Here is a 22807-nt window from a genome sequence, read left to right on the forward strand (position 1 = left end):
TCACCTGGCATCTAAAAGAGTATAATGTAGGTGCTAGGAGAACCTCTTTAGGGAGCTCATTCCACAGCCGGGGTGCCACAGCAGAGAAGGCCCTCCTCCTGGTAGCCACCTGCCTCACTTCCTTTGGCAGGGACTCGCGAAGAAGGACCCCTGAGGATGACCTTAGGGTCCGGGTAGGTACATACGGGAGGGGGCGTTCCTTCAGATAGCCTGGCCCCAAGCCGTTTAGGGCTTTAAATGTCAATACCAGCACTTTGAATCGGGCCGGACCTGGACTGGTAGCCAATGAAGCTGGAAAAGGACTGGCGTGATGTGGTCTCGTTGGCCAGTCCCCGTTAGCGATCTTGCTGCCCTGATTTGGACCAGCTGAAGTTTCTGGACCGTTTTCAAAGGCAGCCCCACGTATAACGCATTGCAGTAATCCAAACGAGAGGTTATCAGAGCATGGATCGCTGTAGCTAGACTATCTCTGTCCAGATAAGGGCGCAGTTGGTATATCAGCTTAAGCTGATAAAAGGTGCTCTTTGCCACTGAGTTCACCTGTGCCTCAAGTGACAGTTCTGTTGGTTGGGTCACCACCATAATTTATTTATTTTATTTATTACAGCACTTTTATCCCGCCCTTTAGCCATAGAAGACTATAAAAGCAGCTTACAAAAATAATTCTTAAGAAAGTCCCTGCCCACAGTCTTACAATCTAAAAAAAATGATACAAAAGGAAAGGGGATTGGGAGGGAGGAGGAAAAAAAGTAAATTTAGGCACTAGAGTCTTCATTGCAAAGTTCAGCAGGTCACGGACATAGTGGAAGGGCTGCTGCTTCCTCTCCCTCTGATGGCCTCAACAGCGACAGTTGGTAGCTGGATCCATGGAGAGGTCTCTGGCTGCTGCTTCCTCCTTTAATGATCATTATACTTTTAAATATACATTGGAATAAAGGACAAAGTCAAAGCACAAAAAACATCCAGTTGCGGGATTCATCTTGCATCTTTTTCAGGCACTTTTAGAAATACAGACCCCTTAAATCTCTTCTCGATCCTCCCAGAGTGCAGGACATGGAATAACGGGCCCAAGTTACAGGAAGGCAGCTTCCGGCTGGACATCAGGAAAAACTTCCTGATTGTTAGAGCAGTACGACAATGGAACCAGTTACCAAGGGAGGTTGTGGGCTCTCCCACATTGGAGGCCTTCAAGAGGCAGCTGGACAACCCTCTGTCAGGGATGCTTTAGGGAGGATTCCTGCCTTGAGCAGGGGGTTGGACTCGATGGCCTTGTAGGCCCCTTCCAACTCTGCTGTTCTATGATTCTATGATTCTAAGATGGCCCATATATGTTAGGCAGGGTTGAAACGCATAGGGCTACTCCTTGGAACAAAACTACATATAAATTTTTCAACATCCTGAGACTGCATCTTTTTATTTCATTGGTTCCCTTGGATGTTTTCCAGTTTGTTTGATCCCGTACTATAATATGTGTATAGTTTGTGAATTTTAAGGAAAGGTGGATAAGGAACTTAAAATATTGGCATGCCCAAGAAAAATTATACTGGAAGGTGAATCCTTTGGGAGGCGAATGGTTACAGAAATGTCATCTACTAGTGGCCAGCTTGGTAGATGTTTCGTTCTTATTTATTTGTAATTTATGTCCTCTCAAGGGAGTTTACGTTTAAAGAAACAAACATAATTCCCATGAAATACAACCATATCTAAGCAGCAGTTAAATATTCCAAAGGCCAGTACCATACTTGTATAACATTAATTTAAACAGCTGAATAGTGCAATATAAAATGAACAGTTTAAAAACAGAAGCAATAAAATCCAGTAAAAATCTTCCGTCGTTCATCTTAACTAAAGGCATCTGGCAGTGAATGGGTTTTCTTAGCTCCCTTAAAAGCCAGCATTGATGGGTCTGCAGATAATAAGCCAAAGCTGACTGGGTTCACACAACACAATAACCCACGCTCAAGGGTTGAGAATGGGTTGAGTGAGGGGTGTCGTTGAAACGTGGCTTGTCATGTTGTCTGAACCCAGATGCGATAACAAACCATGGTTTGTTAACCTCAAACAACCCACAGTTCACAACATGACAACCTTCAATGGAACCTTCTCAAACTGGGGAGAGGCAACGAGCGGGGTACCGCAGGGCTCAGTCCTGGGCCCAGTGCTCTTCAACATTTTTATTAATGATTTGGACGAGGAGGTGCAGGGAACGCTGATCAAATTTGCAGATCACAAAATTGGGTGGGATAGCTAATATCCTGGAAGACAGAAGCAAACTTCAAAGTGATCTTGATAGGCTGGAGTGCTGGGCTGAAAACCACAGAATGAAATTTAATAGGGATAAATGCCAAGTTCTACATTTAGGAAATAGAAACCAAAGGCATAGTTACAAGATGGGGGATACTTGGCTCAGCAATACTACAAACGAGAAGGATCTTGGAATTGTTGTAGATCACAAGTTGAATATGAGCCAACAGTGCGATATGGCTGCAAGAAAGGCAAATGCTATTTGGGGCTACATTAATAGAAGTATAGCTTCCAAATCACGTGAGATACTGGTTCCTCTTTATTCGGCCCTGGTTAGGCCTCATCTAGTGTATTGCGTCCAGTTATGAGCTCCACAATTCAAGAAGGACGCAGACAAGCTGGAGTGTTTTCAGAGGAGGGCAACCAGGATGATCAGGGGTCTGGAAACAAAGCCCTATGAAGAAAAACTGAAAGAACTGGGCATGTTTAGCCTGGAGAAGAGAAGATTGAGGGGAGACATGATAGCACTCTTCAAATACTTAAAAGGTTGTCACACAGAAGAGGGCCAGGATCTCTTCTCGATCCTCCCAGAGTGCAGGACACGGAATAACGGTCTCAAGTTAAAGGAAGCCAGACTTCCAGCTGGACATCAGGAAAAACTTCCGGACTTTTAGAGCAGTACGACAATGGAACCAGTTACCTAGGGAGGTGGTGGGCTGTCCCACACTAGAGGCCTTCAAGAGGCAGCTGGACAACCATCTGTCAGGGATGCTTTAGGGAGGATTCCTGCATTGAGCAGGGGGTTGGACTCGATGACCTTGTAGACCCCTTCCAACTCTACTATTATATGATTCTATGATTCTAACAAACTATGAGTTCTCTTCTTTAAACTGGGCTCAGAAATGCAACATGCTCAGGCCACCTGGTCCAACAAAGCCTCTGTTGGCTAGTTGATGTTCCTGAACTGTCTTTAAGGACAGCCCAACATAAAGCAAGGTTCAGTAGTTTAGCCCAGATGTCAGTAGAGCATGTGTGGATGAGGCAAGATCAGCCTTCTCCAGATAGGGTTGCAGCTGGTCTATCAGCTTAAGCTGGGAAATGGCACGCCCGCCACCAATTCTACCTGTGCTTCCACTGATAGCATTGAGTCCAGGAGAGCCCCCGAATTGCAGACCACCTGAGGAGCCATGGAGGACCGCGTTTGGCCCCTTGGCCTGAGGTTCAACACCCGTGCTCTGTTTGACGATTTGGAAGATACAACCAGGAGAGAAAGACTTCTTCCCCTTTGTCCCGCCAGATTTCGGGCATGCAGCCAGGTCAGCCCGTTCTGACATCGGAGGTGGCCTACGCCTTCCCGTGGGCTGACCTGACATTCATTGACAGTCCCTTCAGGCTCAAGGGGGCTGGAGTGACACCACAGCTGTGATCGAGGCTGGAGGGCAGGCTGGGAGGAGAAATAGTGCAGAAGTGTCTCTTATTTATTTATTTATTTATTTATTGCATTTTTATACCGTCCAATAGCCAAAGCTCTCTGGGCAGTTCACAAAAACTAAAAACCATGAAGAGCATAATAAAACAACCAACAAATTTAAAACACACATACGAAATAAAATATAAAAACCACAACCAGAATAAAACCACACAGCAAAAAATAATATAGGTTAAAAATGAGATTAAAACAGCAAAGTTTAAATTTAAGTTAAATTAGGTGTTAAAATACTAAGGAAGTAAAAAGGTCTTCAGCTGGCGACGGAAAGAAAACAATGTAGGTGCCAAGCGAATCTCTCTAGGGAACTCATTCCACAGCCGGGGTGCCACAGCAAAGAAGACCCTCCTCCTAATAGCCACCTGCCTCACTTCCTTTGGCAGGGGCTCACGGAGAAGGGCCCCTGTAGATGATCTTAAGGTCCGGGCAGGCACATATGGAGGAGGCGTTCCTTCAAATAACCTGACCCCAAACCATTTAGGGCTTTGAATGTCAATACCAGCACTTTGAATCGGGCCCGGACCTGGACTGGCAGCCAATGAAGTTGTAAAAGGACTGTTGTGATGTGGTCTCGTCGGCCAGTCACTGTTAGTAACCGTGCTGCCCTGTTTTGTACCAGCTGAAGCTTCCGGACCATTTTCAAAGGCAGCCCCATGTATAACGCATTACAGTAATCCAAACGAGAGGTTATCAGAGCATGGATAACTGTAGCTAGGCTATCTCCGTCCAGATAAGGGCGTAGTTGGTATATCAGCCTAAGCTGATAAAAGGTGCTCTTTGCCACTGAGTTCACCTGTGCCTCAAGTGACAGTTCTGGATCCGAGAGCACCCCCAAACTACGGACCCAATCCTTTAGGGAGAGTGCAACCCCGTCCAGGACAGGGCAAACATCACCTCGCCGGACAGATGAACCACCCGCTAGCAGTGCCTCCGTCTTGTCTGGATTGAGTCTCAGTTTGTTAGCCCTCATCCAGTCCCTTACTGTGCCCAGGCACTGGTTCAGAACAGCCACTGCCTCACCTGGGTTTGATGAAAAGGAAAAGTAGAGCTTTTTCCTTTTTCCTTTCCCTCAGCTGATGCTTCTGCATCTCCAAAGCATCTTCTGCCCCTCCCCATCCCTGTGTTGACCCCATCTCTTTATTGATCCCCCAATCCCCCGTTTGTCCTCCCATTAGTGAATTACTGCTCCTGCACCTCTCCTCCATCCCTTAGGTCCAAGCCTTGGGTTCCTTTTTGATGTGGTAAAGTCTCCGAGGTGATTTTGCCAGAGCATTTGATATTTTTCTTTCGAATATGCACTTCTGGGTCGACAGCTGTTTTTCATGAGCCATTCTTACCTCACGAAAACAGGGCCACTTTGATCTCTCACAGCCCGCCTCAGTAGGACCTTGCTAATTTAGGACATTGGTCAGCCTGTTTGTGGGTTTTGTCCAGCATTATGACTGATGGACAACTGAATTCTCTTGGCTGAAAAGTGCCAATCGTAAGTCGTTGACCTTCCCTGACAAAATGGCCTCCCTTTGGTTCTTTTGATAGATGGTCAAGTCTGAAGCTGAGACCGGAGAAGGAGGGCCATTAAATCAGCTCCTCCAATGTTAAATAACGATTCCTCCTTTAACCTCCCTGGGAACATTAATCTGCCTTGACAATATAATTAGGATTGTATTTCAGATTGTCTGCCCCATTGGAAGGAAGAAATCAATTCGGGATTTATTAAAATGGGATAAATACATAAGTATATAGAGAGAGGGTGTGTTTGAGGTGTTGTGGTGGACCTGAAATGTCAGCATCAGCAAGATTCTTGTTGAATTTAGCATACTTTTCTGAAGTACCACTCTGCCAAAGAGTTCCAGATTAGGGGTCTGGAAACAAAGGCCTATGAGGAGAGACTGAAAGAACTGGGCATGTTTAGCCTGGAGAAGAGAAGATTGAGGGGAGACATGAGAGCACTCTTCAAGGACTTCAAAGGTTGTCACACAGAGGAGGGCCAGGATCTCTTCTCGATCCAGAGTGCAGGACACGGAATAATGGGCTCAAGTGACAGGAAGCCAGATTCCGGCTCGACATCAGGAAAAACTTCCTGACTGTTAGAGCAGTATGACAATGGACCCAGTTACCTAGGGAGGTTGTGGACTCTCCCACACTAGAGTCCTTCAAGAGGCAGCTGGACAACCATCTGTCATGGATGCTTTAGGGTGGATTCCTGCATTGAGCAGGGGGTTGGACTCGATGGCCTTGTAGGCCCCTTCCAACTCTGCTATTCTATGATTCTATGAGGCCTAACTAGTGCTGAATAGAGGGGAACCAGTATCTTGCGTCATTTGGAAGCTATACTTCTATTAATGCATCCCAAAATAGCATTAGATCCCCCCACCCCAAAAGACTGCTGCATTGTTTCCAAAGCCATTTTATCTTCTTTAGAGTAACCCACCTCTGTGTTGTTTTCCCCTCTTATCTCAAAGCAAGAACCCTTTCATGAAAGAGATCCCTCTGGTCCTTCCTGTGGTTCAAGTGTTTCTGCATAACTAGGGAAAAAGAAGATGTAAAAATACGTGAAGTGCTTTGCCCAGCAGCTAGGAGCTGTGTTTATGGGATTGGGGGGCATGTGAGCATGAGATCCCACGGACATTTCTAACTCTGGTGTCCTTTCAGCTACAGAGAATGTCCCTCGGTGTGCCTAGGTTGACATGATGAACACGACATTCCTACACATCTCTTCCAGAATGGTTTGGAGGCACTCCCTTGAGTAGAGGGTGGACCAGTGAGCTAGTAGCTTTTGTGGATCTGTTTGCATGGCTGTCATGGCTATGAGCACACCTAGCCTTAAGCATAAAGGAAAACAGGCACGTTTTAAAACCCACGCAGGGTGGATTTGTCAGGAACCAATCCTGTCAGACTGATTTGATCTCATTTTTTGATCGGGTAACCTCCCTTGTGGACTGTGGGAATGCTCTGGACGTCATATATCTTGACTTCAGCAAAGCTTTCAACGAAGTGCCCCATGATATTCTGATTAATAAACTAGCTAAAAGTGGGCTTGATGGAACAACTATTAGGTGGATTCACAGTTGGCTACAGAATTGGACTCAAAGAGTACTTATCAATGGAACCTTCTGAAACTGGGGAGAGGCAACGAGTGGGGTACCGCAGGGCTCAGTCCTGGGCCCAGTGCTCTTCAACATTTTTATTAATCATTTGGACGAGGAGGTGCAGGGAACACTTATCAAATATAGAGAGGGTGTGCTTGAGGTGTTGTGGTGGACCAGAAATGTTAGCTAGTTTCCTGTTGAATTTAGCATACTTTTCTGAAGTACCGCTTTGCCAAAGAGTTCCAGATCAGGGGTCTGGAAACAAAGCCATAGGAAGAGAGACTGAAAGAACTGGGCATGTTTAGCCTGGAGAAGAGAAGATTGAGGGGAGACATGAGAGCACTCTTCAAGGACTTAAAAGGTTGTCACACAGAGGAGGGCCAGGATCTCTTCTCGATCCTCCCAGAGTGCAGGACATGGAATAACAGGCTCAAGTTACTGGAAGCCAGATTCCGGCTGGACATCAGGAAAAAATTCCTGACTCTTAGAACAGTACAACAATGGAACCAGTCACCTAGGGAGGTTGTGGGCTCTCCCACACTAGAGGCCTTCAAGAGGCAGCTGGACACCCATCCGTCAGGGATGCTTTAGGGTGGATTCCTGCATTGAGCAGGGGGTTGGACTCGATGGCCTTGTAGGCCCCTTCCAACTCTGCTATTCTATGATTCTATGACACAGAATAACAGGCTCAAGTTAAAAGAAGCCAGATTCCAGCTGGACATCAGGAAAAACTTCCTGACTGTTAGAGCAGTATGACAATGGAATCAGTTGCCTGGTGAGGTTGTGGGCTCTCCCACCCTAGAGGCCTTCAAGAGGCAGCTGGACAACCCTCTGTCAGGGATGCTTTAGGGTGGATTCCTGCATTGAGCAGGGGGTTGGACTCAATGGCCTTGTAGGCCCCTTCCAACTCTGCTATTCTATGATTCCTGTCAAAGGGTTCCTCGGTTTGCCAGTTTGAAACCCCTGTGTTCATCTTTTTTCGTCTTGATGGATTTTCTGTGTTAAGGGCAAAGGCAGAAGAAGCACAGGAGGGCCAGGAGTGGAAGACGCCATTGTCTGGAAACCCCCCCCCCCCTATTATTCTGTGAATGAGGCAGGGCATCACTAAAATCCCCCGTGTTTCTCTCTCCCGCCTACCTGCCTTGACCTGGTGTCTCCCAAACCAAGCTCCCGCCTCTCCCCTCCTGCAGAAGGCGTTCCTCATCACCTGTTTGCTCGCCACCTTGCTGAGGTCGGTAGCTGTTCAGTGCCTTTTGAAGAGTGAGATTTGCCGGCGTGGCCGCTGTTGGAATAATTTGTTTAGTGCAATGAAAGTTCAGCAGTCAGTGGAGCAAGGACACCGGAACGGCACTAGATTAAGCGGCAAGATTGTGGGAGGAAAAGGCAGAAGAAGAATTAACAAAAGGAATGAACTTCTCTCGGTGCTTTAAATGTTTAATTCATGCAGCGACCTTGACTTGCTCTAAAGCTGCTCTGGCGTGCGGCTTCGTGGGGGTCACTGGTGTGTCTCTGCAGGATCAAGGAGTACCACTGCTCTTCCAATGTGATTCCTGCTGGCGGGCAAAGCTTCCGGACGAGGCTTTTTATCACGAAATCACCTTGTCCTCAAACATCACAGAGGGTGGGTGGGGGTGTTCAGATGACATTGTCAGACACTTGCCACCCTCCTCTGTCTGTCCACAGCTTCTTCTGCCTTCTTTTCCAAAATGTATCTGTTACGGAGGAAAAGATGGAACAATTAGAATCATAGAATCACAGACTAGCAGAGTTGGAAGGGGCCTACAAGGCCATGGAGTCCAACCCCCTGCTCAAGGCAGGAATCCACCCTAAAGCATCCCTGACAGAGGGTTGTCCAGCTGCCTCTTGAAGCCTCTAGTGTGAGAGAGCCCACAACCTCCCTAGGTCACTGGTTCCATTGTCGTACTGCTCTAACAGTCAGAAAGTTTTTCCTGATGTCCAGCCGGAATCTGGCTTCCTTTAACTTGAGCCCGTTATTCCCTGTCCTGCACTCTGGGAGGATCGAGAAGAGATCCTGGCCCTCCTCTGTGTGACAAACTTTGAAGTATTTGAAGAGTGCTATCGTGTCTCCCCTCAATCTGCTCTTCTCCAGGCTCAACATGCCCAGTTCTTTCAGTCTCCCTTCATAGGGCTTTGTTTCCAGACCCCTGATCATCCTGGTTGCCCTCCTCTGAACACGCTCCAGCTTGTCTGCATCCTGGCTGCTCTCCTCTGAATTACCTGCACAATGTCTTTTAACTGGTAGCTAGGAGCCATCCGTCTGGAAGCAGTCCATGTGCAAGTTTGCACGTCATGATAAGCTGCTCTGAAAACACCATGGAGTCTTATTTAGTCCATTGCTATCAGATGAACCTGCCACATTTAGCGGTTTGCCACGGTTTGTTTCTCGTTTCATCCTCCCTCCCTCTCGTGGCACATATCCCAGTGTCCTTTGTGGCACAGCTTTTTGATTCCTTTTTTTTTTTTTTTGAAAGAGCGACACTTCGTTAAAATCCGTTTTGTCTGTGTTTTGTGGATTGTCAGGCACCCTTTCTTTTTTAAAAATGTTCTGGAATTTTACGCAAATTTCGTGACATGAAAATACAAGAAAAAACACGGAGACCAAAAAACGCGTTCCTTTCCATGGGTTAACGCATGAAAATGCAGATTTTAGCAAGATCTGTCTTCCTTACCATTTCCACACTCTTTTGGGGGGATTCGTGCAAATTCGCGTTAACTAATGCAAATTTGTGCAAACGCGTATTCATGTTTTTGTGAACCGCCCAGGGAGCTTCGGCTATTGGGCAGTATAAAAATGCAATAAATAAATACAGTGATTTGGTACAAATCTCCCCCAAAGTGCAAAAAAAGGTAAAAAAGCAGAACTGTGGCTGAAATGCGCGTCATCCTGCTTTAGTCTTGGGGGTGGGGGGTGTCCGGCCTTGGCAGGTGCCCCACCTTGCCTGCTTTTGATGTTGGCCCTGACTACAGCATTCCCTCCAGCATGGCAGAAAATCCGAAGCTGGGCGAAGAAATCAAACCGCGTAACTCTTTGAGCCTCTCATTGTTATTGCTTCGTTGCGCTTCTCTCCACGCGGGCGGGCGGCTGGCTTGCTTGCTCCCTGTGCTGCCGTTGGCCTCCGCACGTGCGGCTACAGCCTGCCACCTCCTGTGCATTGTTGGCTTTGTTGGCTTGATTTGAATTTCCTCCACAGCGAACACGAAGAAGAGTTCTGAGGAGCTTTTTGTTCTCAGCTCGTGACCCTAATTCCGGTGGGCTTTGTTTGTCTGATCGATAGCGGCACATTGCATTGCGCTTGAGTGCTGGACCATCTGCCTGCTTTTCTGAACGGGGCCTGGTGGGTGTGTGGAGTTCAGGCGGAATAACAGAGGCCCAAAGGCTAGGAAGCACAGCACAGCTTCAGTTCTTTTACATGGAAAGCCAGGGGTCAGGCAGTGTCAGGTCTGCCCCTGTTTTGGGAGAAGGTGTTTCAGGTAATCATTCAGAATCAGATTCGGACCTAGAGGAGGAGGCGCCAGACACCAGCCAGCCTGTACCAGTGGGGGAGGAAGCTCTCACGGGCAATTCCCCAGCTGGGAGTCAGCCCACTCCAGAGCTTATCTCCTCAAGGCCAAATCTTACTCAGTGGGAAGTGAGCTTTCTTCCGGAGAACACTCTGACAAACTAGCTGATGCTAGGGTCCGCCAGAAGTTGAAACGCACAAAGCGGAAGGAAGGTGTGAGAAAGTTGGTCCGACTAGGATTGCCCCAGAACCTACCTCCGCACCAAGCTCTCTGAAGTTACGGGTGTTTGGGAAGGGGCTTCCTGTTCTCCTTGGTTGGACAATTGTCTGGCTTAGTTTGCATAGTTTTGCCTAGGGGGAAGTTTCCAAGAGATTAGACTCCCTTCAGGTAGAAGAGATGTTTGTTGCTTAATAAAAACTTTGTAGATTACCTAGCAGGCCTCGTCATTTGTCTCCCATCGAAAGCAAGAGCTTTCTGAGAAACACGACAGGCAGAGTGGAGACAGCCTGAAAAAAAGGTGGGGAGAAGATGACCTCTGATCGGTGCTGCTGGTCTTGCACGCACCATTCAGCTCAAATATAATTTGTTGGTAAGCGTGGTGTAGCGGAGAAAGCTCTTTCTTTGGACTGGGGAGGCTCAGGGGTTCATTAGATAAAGGTTTTATCACATGCTCGCTACCGCCCAATCACGATTTTTCATGTCAACGTCCACCTCCCATGTGTCTTCCACTCCTTTCTTTTTTTTCCATCACAAAGTGGACTCCTTTTAATTCAACTTTTTTTTTTTTTTTGTAGGAAACAATGTGCTGCCATTTCCTGCTGTGTGCAGGAAAAGTGCAATAAAAACGCCCCCTGAATGGGCCACGTGGTTTTTGTTGACTTTCTCTTTCTTCTCCGGGAGGAAAGAGGAAGTATTGTGGTACAGGAGCGGGGTGCAGAGAAGGGATGGAAGGGAACTGCGATTCCCCCCCGCCCCCCGTCTCATGATGCTCTCAGATCTCCGCTCAGCCATGAGGTTTCCTGGAATCGTGACTCCACTCACTGCCTCTTCTGACCCTAACTCAAATTTCATTTCATTTCTATACCGCCCAACAGCCAAGGCTCTCCGGCCAATAGCCAAATGACTCTCCAGCTAAGAAGCTTTTTCAGAGCCCGGTTCTGACTTTCTCGGCTGCACCCATCACTCCACGCGAACCCCTACTGCCAACCATTCCTCCGCTCTTTCATAGAATTGTAGAGTTGGAAGGGGCCTACAAAGACATCGAGTCCAACCCCCTGCTCAATGCAGGAATCTGCCTTAAAGCATCCTTGACAGATGGCTGTCCAGCTGCCTCTTGTAGGCCTCTAGTGCGGGAGAGCCCACAACCTCCCTAGGCAACTGATTCCATTGTCGTACTGCTCTAACAGACAGGAAGTTTTCCCTGATGTCCAGCCGGAATCTGGCTTCCTGTAACTTGAACCCGTTATTCCGTGTCCTGCACTCTGGGAGGATCGAGAAGAGATCCTGGCCCTCCTCTGTGTGATAACCTTTCAAGAATTTGAAGAGTGCTATCCTGTCTCCCCTCAAACTTCTCTTCTCCAGGCTAAACATGCCCAGTTCTTTCAGTTCCTTCATAGGGCTTTGTTTCCAGACCCCTGATCCTCCTGGTTGCCCTCCTCCGAACCCCCACCAGCTTGTCTGTGTCCTTCTTGAATTGTGGCTCCCAGAACTTCTCTTACATCCAGTCTGTGTGCAGTGCCGTCTAGGGTACGGCAAAGTTAGGCAGCTCCTTTCTTTCCTTTTCTGCCCCCCCTCCCTGCCCCCATCGTCTCTCAGTTCTGCGGCAGGAGCCAGAGCTGAATTTAATTAACTTTTGAGGGCAAGGCTTTGAACATGTCAATACTCTGTGATCTCAAACGGTGAAAATCCGCGCAAGCAACCTGCTCACGTTGAGGTGTGTGCAGCCCTTTCACTTAATTTGCTTGCTGATTAAATGTGCCTCCTGCCATCTGCTTCCCAGCAAATAATTATGGAATGAAGGTTAAGAACCATGGCTCCCATCCTGAGAGATGAATTATTTACCATTCAATGTATTTTTTAAAAATAAATAAATTATTCTGCTTATCCAGTGAAATGCTTAAATCAGTTCAGTGGAGGAGCCGTAGCTCAGTGGTGGAGCACCTGCCTTGTATGCAGAAAGTCACAGGTCCGATCCCTGGCATCTCCAAGTAGGGCTAGGAGAAGTTCTTACCTGAAACCCTGGAGAGCCCTTGCTGCCAGTCAGTGTCAACAATACTGGTCTAGATGGATCATAGAAAAGTAGAGTTGGAAGGGGCCTCTAAGGCCATCGAGTCCAACCCCCTGCTCAATGCAGGAATACACCTTAAAGCATCCCTGACAGATGGTTGTCCAGCTGCCTCTTGAAGGCCTCTAGTGTGGGAGAGCCCACAACCTCCCTAGGTAGCTGATTCCACCGTCGCACTGCTCTAAAAGACAGGAAGTTTTTCCTAATGTCCAGCCGGAATCTGGCTTCCTTTAACTTGAGCCCGTTATTCCGTGTCCTGCACTCTGGGAGGATCGAGAAGAGATCCTGGCCCTCCTCTGGGTGACAACCTTTTAAGTATTTGAAGTATATGCTTTAAGTATATGCTTCTTTAGATGTGACAAGTAGTCCACTTATAGGAACAGGTTGTGTGAAGCAGACAAGCTGGAGTATGTTCAGAGGAGAGCAACCAGGATGATCAGGGGCCTGGATACAAAGCCCTATGAGGAGAGACTGAAAGACCTGGGCATGTTTAGCCTGGAGAAGAGAAGATGGAGAGGAGACATGAGAGCACTCTTCAAATACTTGAAAAGTTGTCACACAGAGGAGGGCCAGGATCTCTTCTCGATCCTCCCAGAGTGCAGGACATGGAATGATGGACTCAAGTGACAGGAAGTGGGATTTCAGCTGGACATCAGGAAAAACTTCCTGACTGTTAGAGCAGTATGACAATGGAACCAGTTACCTGGGGAGGTTGTGGCCTCTCCCACACTCGAGGCCTTCAAGAGGCAGCTGGACAACCCTCTGTCAGGGATGCTTTAGGGTGGATTCCTGCATTGAGCAGGGGGTTGGACTCGATGGCCTTGTAGGCCCCTTCCAACTCTGCTATTTTATGATTCTATGATCCGGCACTCTTTGGAGGGCAAATAACTTTCTCTGTGCTGAAGGATGCATTGGCTGCTTGTCCCACGGCGCACAGTCAGGGGGTGCGGCGGGGGTGGGGGTCCTTGCGTGGAGTGAAATCCAGAGCTGGGAAGCTGCAGCTTGTGCAAACTGCAGCGGCCAGATGGGCAACGGACACCAGAAGAGCTGAGCATATTCTGGCCCACGTGCAACCGGCCGCCTGCGTGTTTCCGATCCCAATTCAAGGTGTTAGCTTCCACCTCTTTCTGCCAGAGGGCCAAATTCCGTCTTGGAGTAGCTCCCGGGGAGGGGGGGAGGCAAAAATCCCAGCCCTCTTGTAGCTTAAAAGCTCTTACTGGCAGTCACTAAATCCTTCTTCTCACATCAGTCCGTTGGTTTTTGTCCACCACTCTGCTGCTAAGATCATCTTCTTGGCTCGCCGCTCTGACCATGTTACTCCACTTCTGAAATCTCTTCGTTGACTTTCAATTCACCTCAGAATCCAATATAAACTTCTCCTGTTGACCTACAAAGCTTTTCACAGTCCAGCTCCTTCCTATCTTTCCTCTCTCATCTCTCACTATTGCCCCGCTCGTGCTCTTCGCTCCTCTGATGCCGTGTTTCTCACCTGCCCAAGGGTCTCTCCTTCCCTTGCTCGGCTTCGTCCATTTTCTTCCGCTGCCCCTTACGCCTGGAACGCTCTTCCAGAACATTTGCAAACTACAAGTTCAGTCGCAGTTTTTAAAGCTCAGCTAAAAACTTTTATTTTTTTCTAAAGCTTTTAGAACTTGATTTTGTTCTGACTTCTATACTGTTCGTTCTACTCTCCTCTGTGCCTGTTTGGTGCATTCTCTTCCCCTCCTTATTGTTTTATTATGATGCTATCAGAATGTAAGCCTCTGCGGCAGGGTTTTGCTATGTTATTGTTTTACTCTGTACAGCACCATGTACACGGATGGTGCTATATAAATAAATAAATAATAAAAAATAGTGCTCAAGGCAGCTAACAATGAAATAGAGGTAAGATTCAAAACTATAATTCAAACGTAAAAGCACATCCACTAAAACGCCCGTGCTTCTATGCTGGATTAACGTGCCCTGGCAGCAGAAGTGTGGAAGGAAAGAATTGCCAAGACCCAGAGAGAGGAAGAGGAGGAGGAGAGTTCTTGGTGCTTTGGGCTTAAAAAGCATAGGTTTGTAGGGCTGCTTTTGGTCTCCGTCATCTTAGGAGCGGCACTGGATAGCGTGAGCTGCTCCCAGCGGGTGCTTCAGCAAGCATCTTGCCCCTGACCCAGGGCTGTCCTAGGCAGCTGCTGAGGCCGTTCAGCTCAGATGGAACCTGCTTCTTCACAGCATCCAGGACTGATTTTAGAGCTTGAAGAAACACACACACACACCCCAAGAGCAGGCAAAGGGTGCCGTGGGGCCTGGTCTTGTTTTTTGCAGCGTTTTGGAGCATGTAAGGAAAGAGGCTGGCCGAGGGAGAGCAGCTATATCTTCTGCAAACAGATGGCACTTAAAAGCCAGAATGATCCTTTCAAGTTAAGCGAGCGCCCAGACGCTTGGAATTAGTAGATTTTCTTTTCTTTTCTTCTCCCTCCTTTTCAAGATAACTTCGCAGGGTGCTCCCCTCGAGGCAGAGTGACTCACTGCCAGCGTGCAAGGGCTTCCTGTTAAGTCGGATGGAGTTCAAGAAGTCATATGGCTCGGGTCCAGGTTATTTGAAAGACCGTATTCTCCCTTATGAGCCTGCCCGTGCTTTGAGATCTTCTGGAGAGGCCCTTCTTTCAGTCCCACCATCTTCACAGGCGCGCTTGGTGGGAACATGGGACAGGGCCTTCTCGGTGGTTGCTCCAGTGCTCTGGAACTCTCTTCCCGGGGAAGCTAGGCTGGCTCCCTCCTTGATGGGCTTTCGGAAGCAGGTTAAAACTTGTTTGTTCCAGCAGGCCTTTGGGGAATAGTTTGGCCCTCCATCTATGTTAATGTCTTATAATTTTGTTGTGTATTTTAAATGTTTATGGTTTTGTTCCCCCCCCCCCCCATGTATATTTTAAACTTTGTAAGGCCGCCTTGAGGTCCAGCATTGGGCAAAAGGCGGGATACTAATAATAATAATAATAATAATATGCTAAGACTTGTAGTTGCCTGCACGGTTGCCAGCCATTGGCTGTGCTCTTTGTGATGTCATGGAATGCGCCTGACATTCCTGTCAAGCAAGGGAAAAGTGGCCATTGATCAAATAGCGGGGGGGGGGGGCAGGGAGTGAAAAGTCACCTTGGGATTAGGGACCAAAAAAAGAAAGAAAGAAAGAAAGCCCATGGTGACTTCTAAATGATGTGGAGAGGCCCCCCGCTCAGTGGCAGAAGGTCCCCCAAGGTCAGTGGTTGGCGTTTCTACAGAGTTGACAGCACTGGGATGGATGGACTAACTCAGGGTGCTTCCAGGTGAGACTTCCGTGGTGCTGTCATCACCCTGCCTCATTCACAGAAGTTTACTGGCCTGGGGCGGTGTCCTCCCGTGTTTTCGAACCGCTTCGTCCATCTTTTTCCTTAATGTAGAAAAGCCGTTCGGGAGAAAAAGATGCAACAGCTACACAGTGCCTTCGGATTGCTAGTGTTCGCAGCCTTCCGTCTGAAAGCACCTTCAGGTGTGCTGTATGCTATCTACCTGTCCCCAAGATTATCTCTGTAAACTAGGAGGCTTCAGTCTCTGGATCAAGGACCCACCTTCCTTGCACCATGTGTGACCTACTCCCAACTAGTCTGTTTGACTTTATTTGTCTATATTTAACTTTCTCCCCCCCCACCCGCTCTTTCTCAATGGACTAGGTGAATACTCTCCTGGGCTGTACCATTGAAGGCTTCAAGTGGGGAGCTGCAGGATTGAATGCTTGCTCGTATTAAAATAAGGGAGAAATGTTCTAGTCCTTAAGCTTTCCTCTGGCATTCATTTTCAGTGAAAATGGTAACCTCCAAGTTAGATTACTGCAATGCACTCTACGTAGGGCTGCCTTTGAAGACGGTTTGGAAGCTGCAGCTCATGCAAAATGTAGCGGCCAGATTGATTTTGGGAACCAGAAGGTTCGACCATATAACACCTGCTCTGGTCCGCTTGCACTGGCTGTCTGTATATTTCCGAGCCCAATTCAAGGTGCTGGTTTTGACCTATAAAGCCTTACACGGCTTGGGACCACCATAACTGATGGAACGTCTCTCCCGACATGAATATACCCGGTCACTACGTTCAACATCTAAGGTCCTCCTCAGGGTGCCTACTCCGAGAGAGGCTCAGAGTGTGGCAACGAAGGACAGGGCCTTTTCGGTGGTGGCCCCCAGAATATGGAATGATCTCCCTGACGAGGCTCGCCTGGCACTAACGCTGCTATCTTTCCTGCGCCAAGTTAAGACTTTCCTCTTTGCAAAAGCATATGGCAGCACATCTTAATCACCCACATGTTTAGTTTTTTAACGGTTTTTAATGCTTTATGTGTGTATGTTCTGTGTTTTAGAATTTTAAATTTTATATACTTGTTTTTATCTTAATTTTAGAATTTTGTAAACCACCCAGACAGCCCCGGCTATGGGAGCGGTATATAAGTGAAATAAATAAATAAATAAAATCAAAAAGAAGGGCAGCTTTTCACATAGAGGTGGGTGGACGTTCGATCCTGCAATTCCCTGCTGGCCATGGTGCAGACAGGGAACGCTTTTACCAGGTGATGGCGACCTGCTCCTTAGCGGTGCCCAAATTTCCCTCTCCTTTCCTTTCCAGAAGATAATTGTGATGCTTTAACCCACCCTCAGGACAGTTGCACCCACCATTTGAAGACTAGAGTTGTAGAAAAAATATCTTGCGCTTCTGGGCCGGCCTCGTGAACACTGCTAACTTGTCCTGTTTCCCCTCCTCTCCTCCAGGGCATCTCCCAGGCCACCTTCATCGGCCATGATTGGGGCGGAGCCACTGTGTGGCTCATGGCTCTTTTTTATCCAGAACGTGTCAAGTAAGTCGGTCCATGTTCTTGCATAAATGCCCATGGCTTCTCCGTAGCAGTCGCATGCTGAAATTAGGGTGGCCATGGGTCACATCCAGGCGGTGGTGTTTGTAAAGGAAGTCTGAGTCAATCAGTCCTTCCCAAGGGTCCCTCTGGGGTGTTTCCCCCCAACTCCCGTACCACGGGACCAGTATAACTTTGGAATAAAGGCACACAGACACCCAAAATAACCAAGATAAAAGTTTATTGTGGAAACACAAGTACTAAATAGGAGTTTGGTCAGTAGCAGCTACAAAAAATGCCAATAAAAAGAATAATACAAGGAAGCAGAGGAAGGGAAAAAAACAAAGTAAATAGATATCAGGCAGAACCACCCACAAATCCTTCCAGAAAAGAACAGGCAGTCTCTCCACTTCCCCTCCTCCCTCCGGTCAAAGCGACCAAAACTCGCCTTTAGAAAACCAGACTCTACACAACAAACAAATCTCTAACCCGCTCTCAGCTCCCGAGCTGGGCAGCGGCAGATGTCCATGCCTCCAGGCTGAAGACCTGCCCCAACTTAATCCAATCAGCCTTTTTATCTTTTGCTCCCTTGATGAGGGTGCTTGCTCTTTCTTCTCACACAAAGGCCAATTAGCCCGGGCAGGAGATAGGCCGCAGGTGTGAAACCTTTGCCTGACCTCGGGAAGTTTGACTCCCACCTTTTCCCACATGTCAACTGGGTCTTGGCGCCGGCGGGACCATGCACAACAGGCTGGCCAGATACCTCCCATAAACATATCAAACTATTCTTGATCTACTATCACCACTATGGTTTACTACCTAGCAGGAAGGCATAGTTTACTATTCAACAGGAAAACAGATGCATTTCAGAAACAAACTTACTGATGGACAAGGAAGTTGGTATAATTCACAACTCAACAACACTCCCCACCCCCCTTGGTCCTTCACAGTGTTAACAGCGCTATGGTGTTTGTTCTGAGCCAAAGGCCCCCGTTAGGCCTCATCTTGAGTATTGCGTCCAGTTTTGAAGGACGCAGACAAGCTGGAGCGGGTTCAGAGGAGGGCAACCAGGATGATCAGGGGTCTGGAAACAAAGCCCTATGAAGAGAGACTGAAAGAACTGGGCATGTTTAGCCTAGAGAAGAGAAGATTGAGGGGAGACAGGATAGCAGTCTTCAAATACTTAAAAGGTTGTCACACAGAAGAGGGCCAGGATCTCTTCTCGATCCTCCCAGAATGCAGGACACAGAATAATGGACTCAAGTTAAAGGAAGCCAGATTCCAGCTGGACATCAGGAAAAACTTCCTGACTGTTAGAGCAGTACGACAATGGAACCAGTGACCTAAGGAGGTGGTGGACTCATAGAATCATAGAATAGCAGAGTTGGAAGGGGCCTATAAGGCCATCGTGTCCAATCCCCTGCTCAGTGCAGGAATCCACCCTACAGCATCCCTGACAGATGGTTGTCCAGCTGCCTTTTGAATGCCTCTAGTGTGGGAGAGCCCACCACCTCCCTAGTCCATTGTCGTACTGCTCTAACAGTCAGGAAGGTTTTCCTGATGTCCAGCTGGAATCTGGCTTCCTTTAACTTGAGCCCGTTATTCCGTGTCCTGCACCTTGGGAGGATCGAGAAGAGATCCTGGCCCTCCTCTGTGTGACAACCTTTCAAGTATTTGAAGAGTGCTCTCATGTCTCCCCTCGGCCTTTTCTTCTCCAGGCTCAACATGCCCAGTTCTTTCAGACTCTCCCACACTAGAGGCCTTCAAGAGGCAGTTGGACAGCAATCTATCAGGGATGCTTTATGGTGGTTTCCTGCATTGAGCAGGGGGTTGGACTCGATGGCCTTGTAGGCCCCTTCCAACTGTACTTTTCTATGATTCTATGAAATCCCCATGCTTGTCCTAGAATAAACATATAAGGAAGGCAAGTCTGGATTCTTTTGAGGCACTCAGTTGGTAGCCTTCAACTTTTTTCAAACTCGTCGTCGTCGTTGTCTGCAGCAACAGACAAATGCCCCGCCCCTTTTCTGATCTCTTACTCTGCTGTTTTAGGGCTGTGGCTGGGCTCAATACTCCCTACAAACCTGCAAATCCCGAAGTGGATATAATGAAGCTGCTGGAATCCGTTCCTGTCTTCGATTATCAGCTCTACTTCCAGAAGCCGGTGAGTAGACTGAGCCAGCAAAGGACACTGTCTGGTGCCAGGTCAAGTCTGTACACGCAGATCCAGCTCTATATTTGGGGCAAATGGGGCTGTGACCCCTTGCCCACCCCCCAACCCACTCACGGCAGAGATATACCACCAGCAGCAGCAGCTCCATTTGCTTCACTGCTTCCAAGTGCCTCTCGGGGTGTTCTCCTGGACTCCTCCAGCAATCTCAATGGAATATTGAGCATCTACTCTGTCGTCTGCCGCCACTGTGTATGTGAATCCAGATTTGGAGTGTGGGGGGTTCCCCGTCCCCTCCCTGCAATCCATGCTCCCTGGAACAGGAGCTTAAGTCAGACCCTGAAGTGCAGGAAATGGAGCCTCCTTGTGCTGTGGAGGTCAGGCAAGGGCAGAATGTCGCTCCTTACTTCTGCCGGCCTGGCCAACCCCAGTGGCCTCATCCTGCCTGGCGACTGTACTTGTATGGTTCTATTCCCATCTGTGCCTTCCTGAAGGAAACTCTGAGCCCTGAGAAGCCCTTCCGGCCTCTGTATCTCAGGCGTGGTTTATGAGGTTCCCTGTTTCATCCTGTCTGCATCCTGCCACATAACTACTGTCTTGTGGGAGCTGAGCATACTAGGGAACGTCAGTGCCAGCACGTAGTGATGTGGCGGTTCAGGAGAGGGAAAGCTTGCTGTGTGAGCAAAGGCGTTCAGCCTCCTTTACCTTTTGTCTGCAGATGAAACGGAAGATGTGCTGATGGCCACCAATTTGGATGGCTTTAAAAAGGAGTTGGATAAATTCCTGGAGGTGAAGGATATCCATGGCTGCTAGCTACTATCCATGGCTACTAGCCCTCAGCAATACTACTCTTCTCGATCCTCCCAGAGTGCAGGACACGGAATAACAGGCTCAAGTTAAAGGAAGCCAGATTCCAGCTGGACATCAGGAAAAACTTCCTGACTATTAGAGCAGTGCGACAATGGAATCTGACCTAGGGAGGTTGTGGCTCTCCCACACTAAAGGCCTTCAAGAGGCAGCTGGACAACCCTCTGTCAGGGATGCTTTAGGGTGGATTCCTGCATTGAGCAGGGGGTTGGACTCGATGGCCTTGTAGGCCCCTTCCAACTCTGCTATTCTATGATTCTATAAACGAGAAGGATCTTGGAATTTTTGTAGATCGCAAGCTGAATATGAGCCAACATTGCAATATGGCTGCAAGAAAGGCAAATGCTATTTTGGGCTGCATTAATAGAAGTATAGCTTCCAAATCACGTGAGGTCCTGGTTCCTCTCTATTCGGCCCTGGTTAGGCCTCATCTAGAGTATTGCGTCCAGTTCTGGGCTCCACAATTCAAGAAGGACGCAGACAAGCTGGAGCGTGTTCAGAAGAGGGCAACCAGGATGATCAGGGGTCTGGAAACAAAGCCCTGTTAAAAGAGACTGAAAGAACTGGGCATGCTTAGCCTGGAGAAGAGAAGATGGAGGGGAGACATGAGAGCACTCTTCAAATACTTAAAAGGTTGTCACACAGAGGAGGGCCAGGATCTCTTCTGGATCCTCCCAGAGTGCAGGACACGGAATAATGGGCTCAAGTTAAAGGAAGTCAGATTCCAGCTGGACATCAGGAAAGACTTCCTGACGGTTAGAGCAGTACGACAATGGAACCCATGACCTACGGAGGTTGTGGGCTCTCCCACACCAGAGGCCTTCAAGAGGCAGCTGGACAACCCTCTGTCAGGGATGCTTTAGGGTGGATTCCTGCATTGAGCAGGGGGTTGGACTCGATGGCCTTGTAGGCCCCTTCCAACTCTGCTATTCTATGATTCTGTGATGGTTGTGTGCTCCCTCCAGTATCCGAGGCAGTAAGCCTGTGTGCACCAGTTGCTGGGGAACATGGGTGGGAGGTTGCTGTTGCACGGTGTCCTGCTTTGTGGATCCCTCATCGGCAGCTGGTTGGCCCCTGTGTGAACAGAGTGCTGGACTAGATGGACCCTTGGTTTGATCCAGCCTCAGGGCTCTGCTTCTGTTCTTCCGTCCTTAAGACCTTCTTGCGGCTTCGGTTAGAACTTTGCCATGTATTTTGGTTTCCCAAAGACACGGCTGGGACAGAGGAGGAAAGGGAGAGGCCTCCCTTTAGAACAGCCTTCCCGAACCGAGTGCCCTCCAGTTGGGCAGGATTCCCCAGCCAGCACAGCTGAGAGATGTAGGCGAACACAACTGGAGGGTAGCCAGGTTGCAAAAGCTGCTTCAGAAATGCAAAACCCAGATGTTAGAACGACTGGTCCAGAAAAATGGAGTACAGGAAAGGATGGTGGTCTTTGTATTCGTAAAGTTGGAGATGGGAGGAGAGATGGTACACTTGATGGAAAAGGTGCTCCACATGTCCCCCACCCGACCCACCTAACAAAGAGCTCTCTAACTACTAGGAGATATCATCCAATCACGCTTTGCAGAATTTGACTTTTCTTCATGCACAGCTGGGTTGTTGGCTTTGTTTCTCCTGTGGTCTGCCTGTGTTTTGGCAATGCGTATGGAAAGATTTTGGCCTCAGAAGCCCAGTCCAGCTTCTCAGAGCGGCCATCAACGCTTTCCTTTCCAAACAAGGATCTATTCTTCATTTCTGCGGGGAGCTGTAATTTTGCCTTTTCCAGGGCAAAGGGACCGGCCTCGCTTCTGGCCCACTCCTGCTTGTCGTTGGGAAAAGAGGCGCTCTCGGCTGCAAGGAGTTTCCTTCGCTTTGGGCGACGTGCAGCAGGCGCCTTTTCTCTGCTGGGGGGTTTGGGGATGTGGGAGAGAACAGCCCAGCTGGAAGCGATTTCTGGGCACCTGAAGTGCATTTCCTTGTCCTTTTCCTGCCATGCTCACAGTTTTGATTAAAGGGATGAATTATTGAAATCACCCAATTGCTGCTCAAGGTTATTGCTTTCCAGGGCTGTTTCAAGCAAGCTTCTGTTACGCAAATGCATTTTTTTTTCTTCCCTAAATCATCCTCCATCCCAGCCCTTTGCTCTGATTGCATGTGCGCGTTCAGTTTTCCACCTTTGGAAGAGCTTACATCTCTTGCCGTAGTAATAATAATAATTAAAAATGCTATTATTTATTCGGGATTGATCAGGGTATAATCAAGCTATAATTCGGGATGGCCTGACTGCACCAGCTGTCTCAGCCCTGCTTGG

General features: G+C 48.3%; 1 protein-coding gene across 1 annotated transcript in view; it reads left to right on the plus strand.

The window, feature by feature from the left end:
• Positions 1-22807, plus strand: part of EPHX2 (epoxide hydrolase 2) — an 85749-nt gene that overhangs the window by 31345 nt on the left and 31597 nt on the right. Inside the window, exons 11-12 of the mRNA XM_063123739.1 lie at positions 17401-17486; positions 19533-19644. Coding sequence (XP_062979809.1) covers positions 17401-17486; positions 19533-19644 — 198 coding nt within the window. The remainder of the gene's footprint in view (positions 1-17400; positions 17487-19532; positions 19645-22807) is intronic.

This window comes from Elgaria multicarinata, chromosome 4 (assembly GCF_023053635.1).
Source record: "Elgaria multicarinata webbii isolate HBS135686 ecotype San Diego chromosome 4, rElgMul1.1.pri, whole genome shotgun sequence".
Taxonomy (NCBI): Eukaryota; Metazoa; Chordata; class Lepidosauria; order Squamata; family Anguidae; genus Elgaria; species Elgaria multicarinata.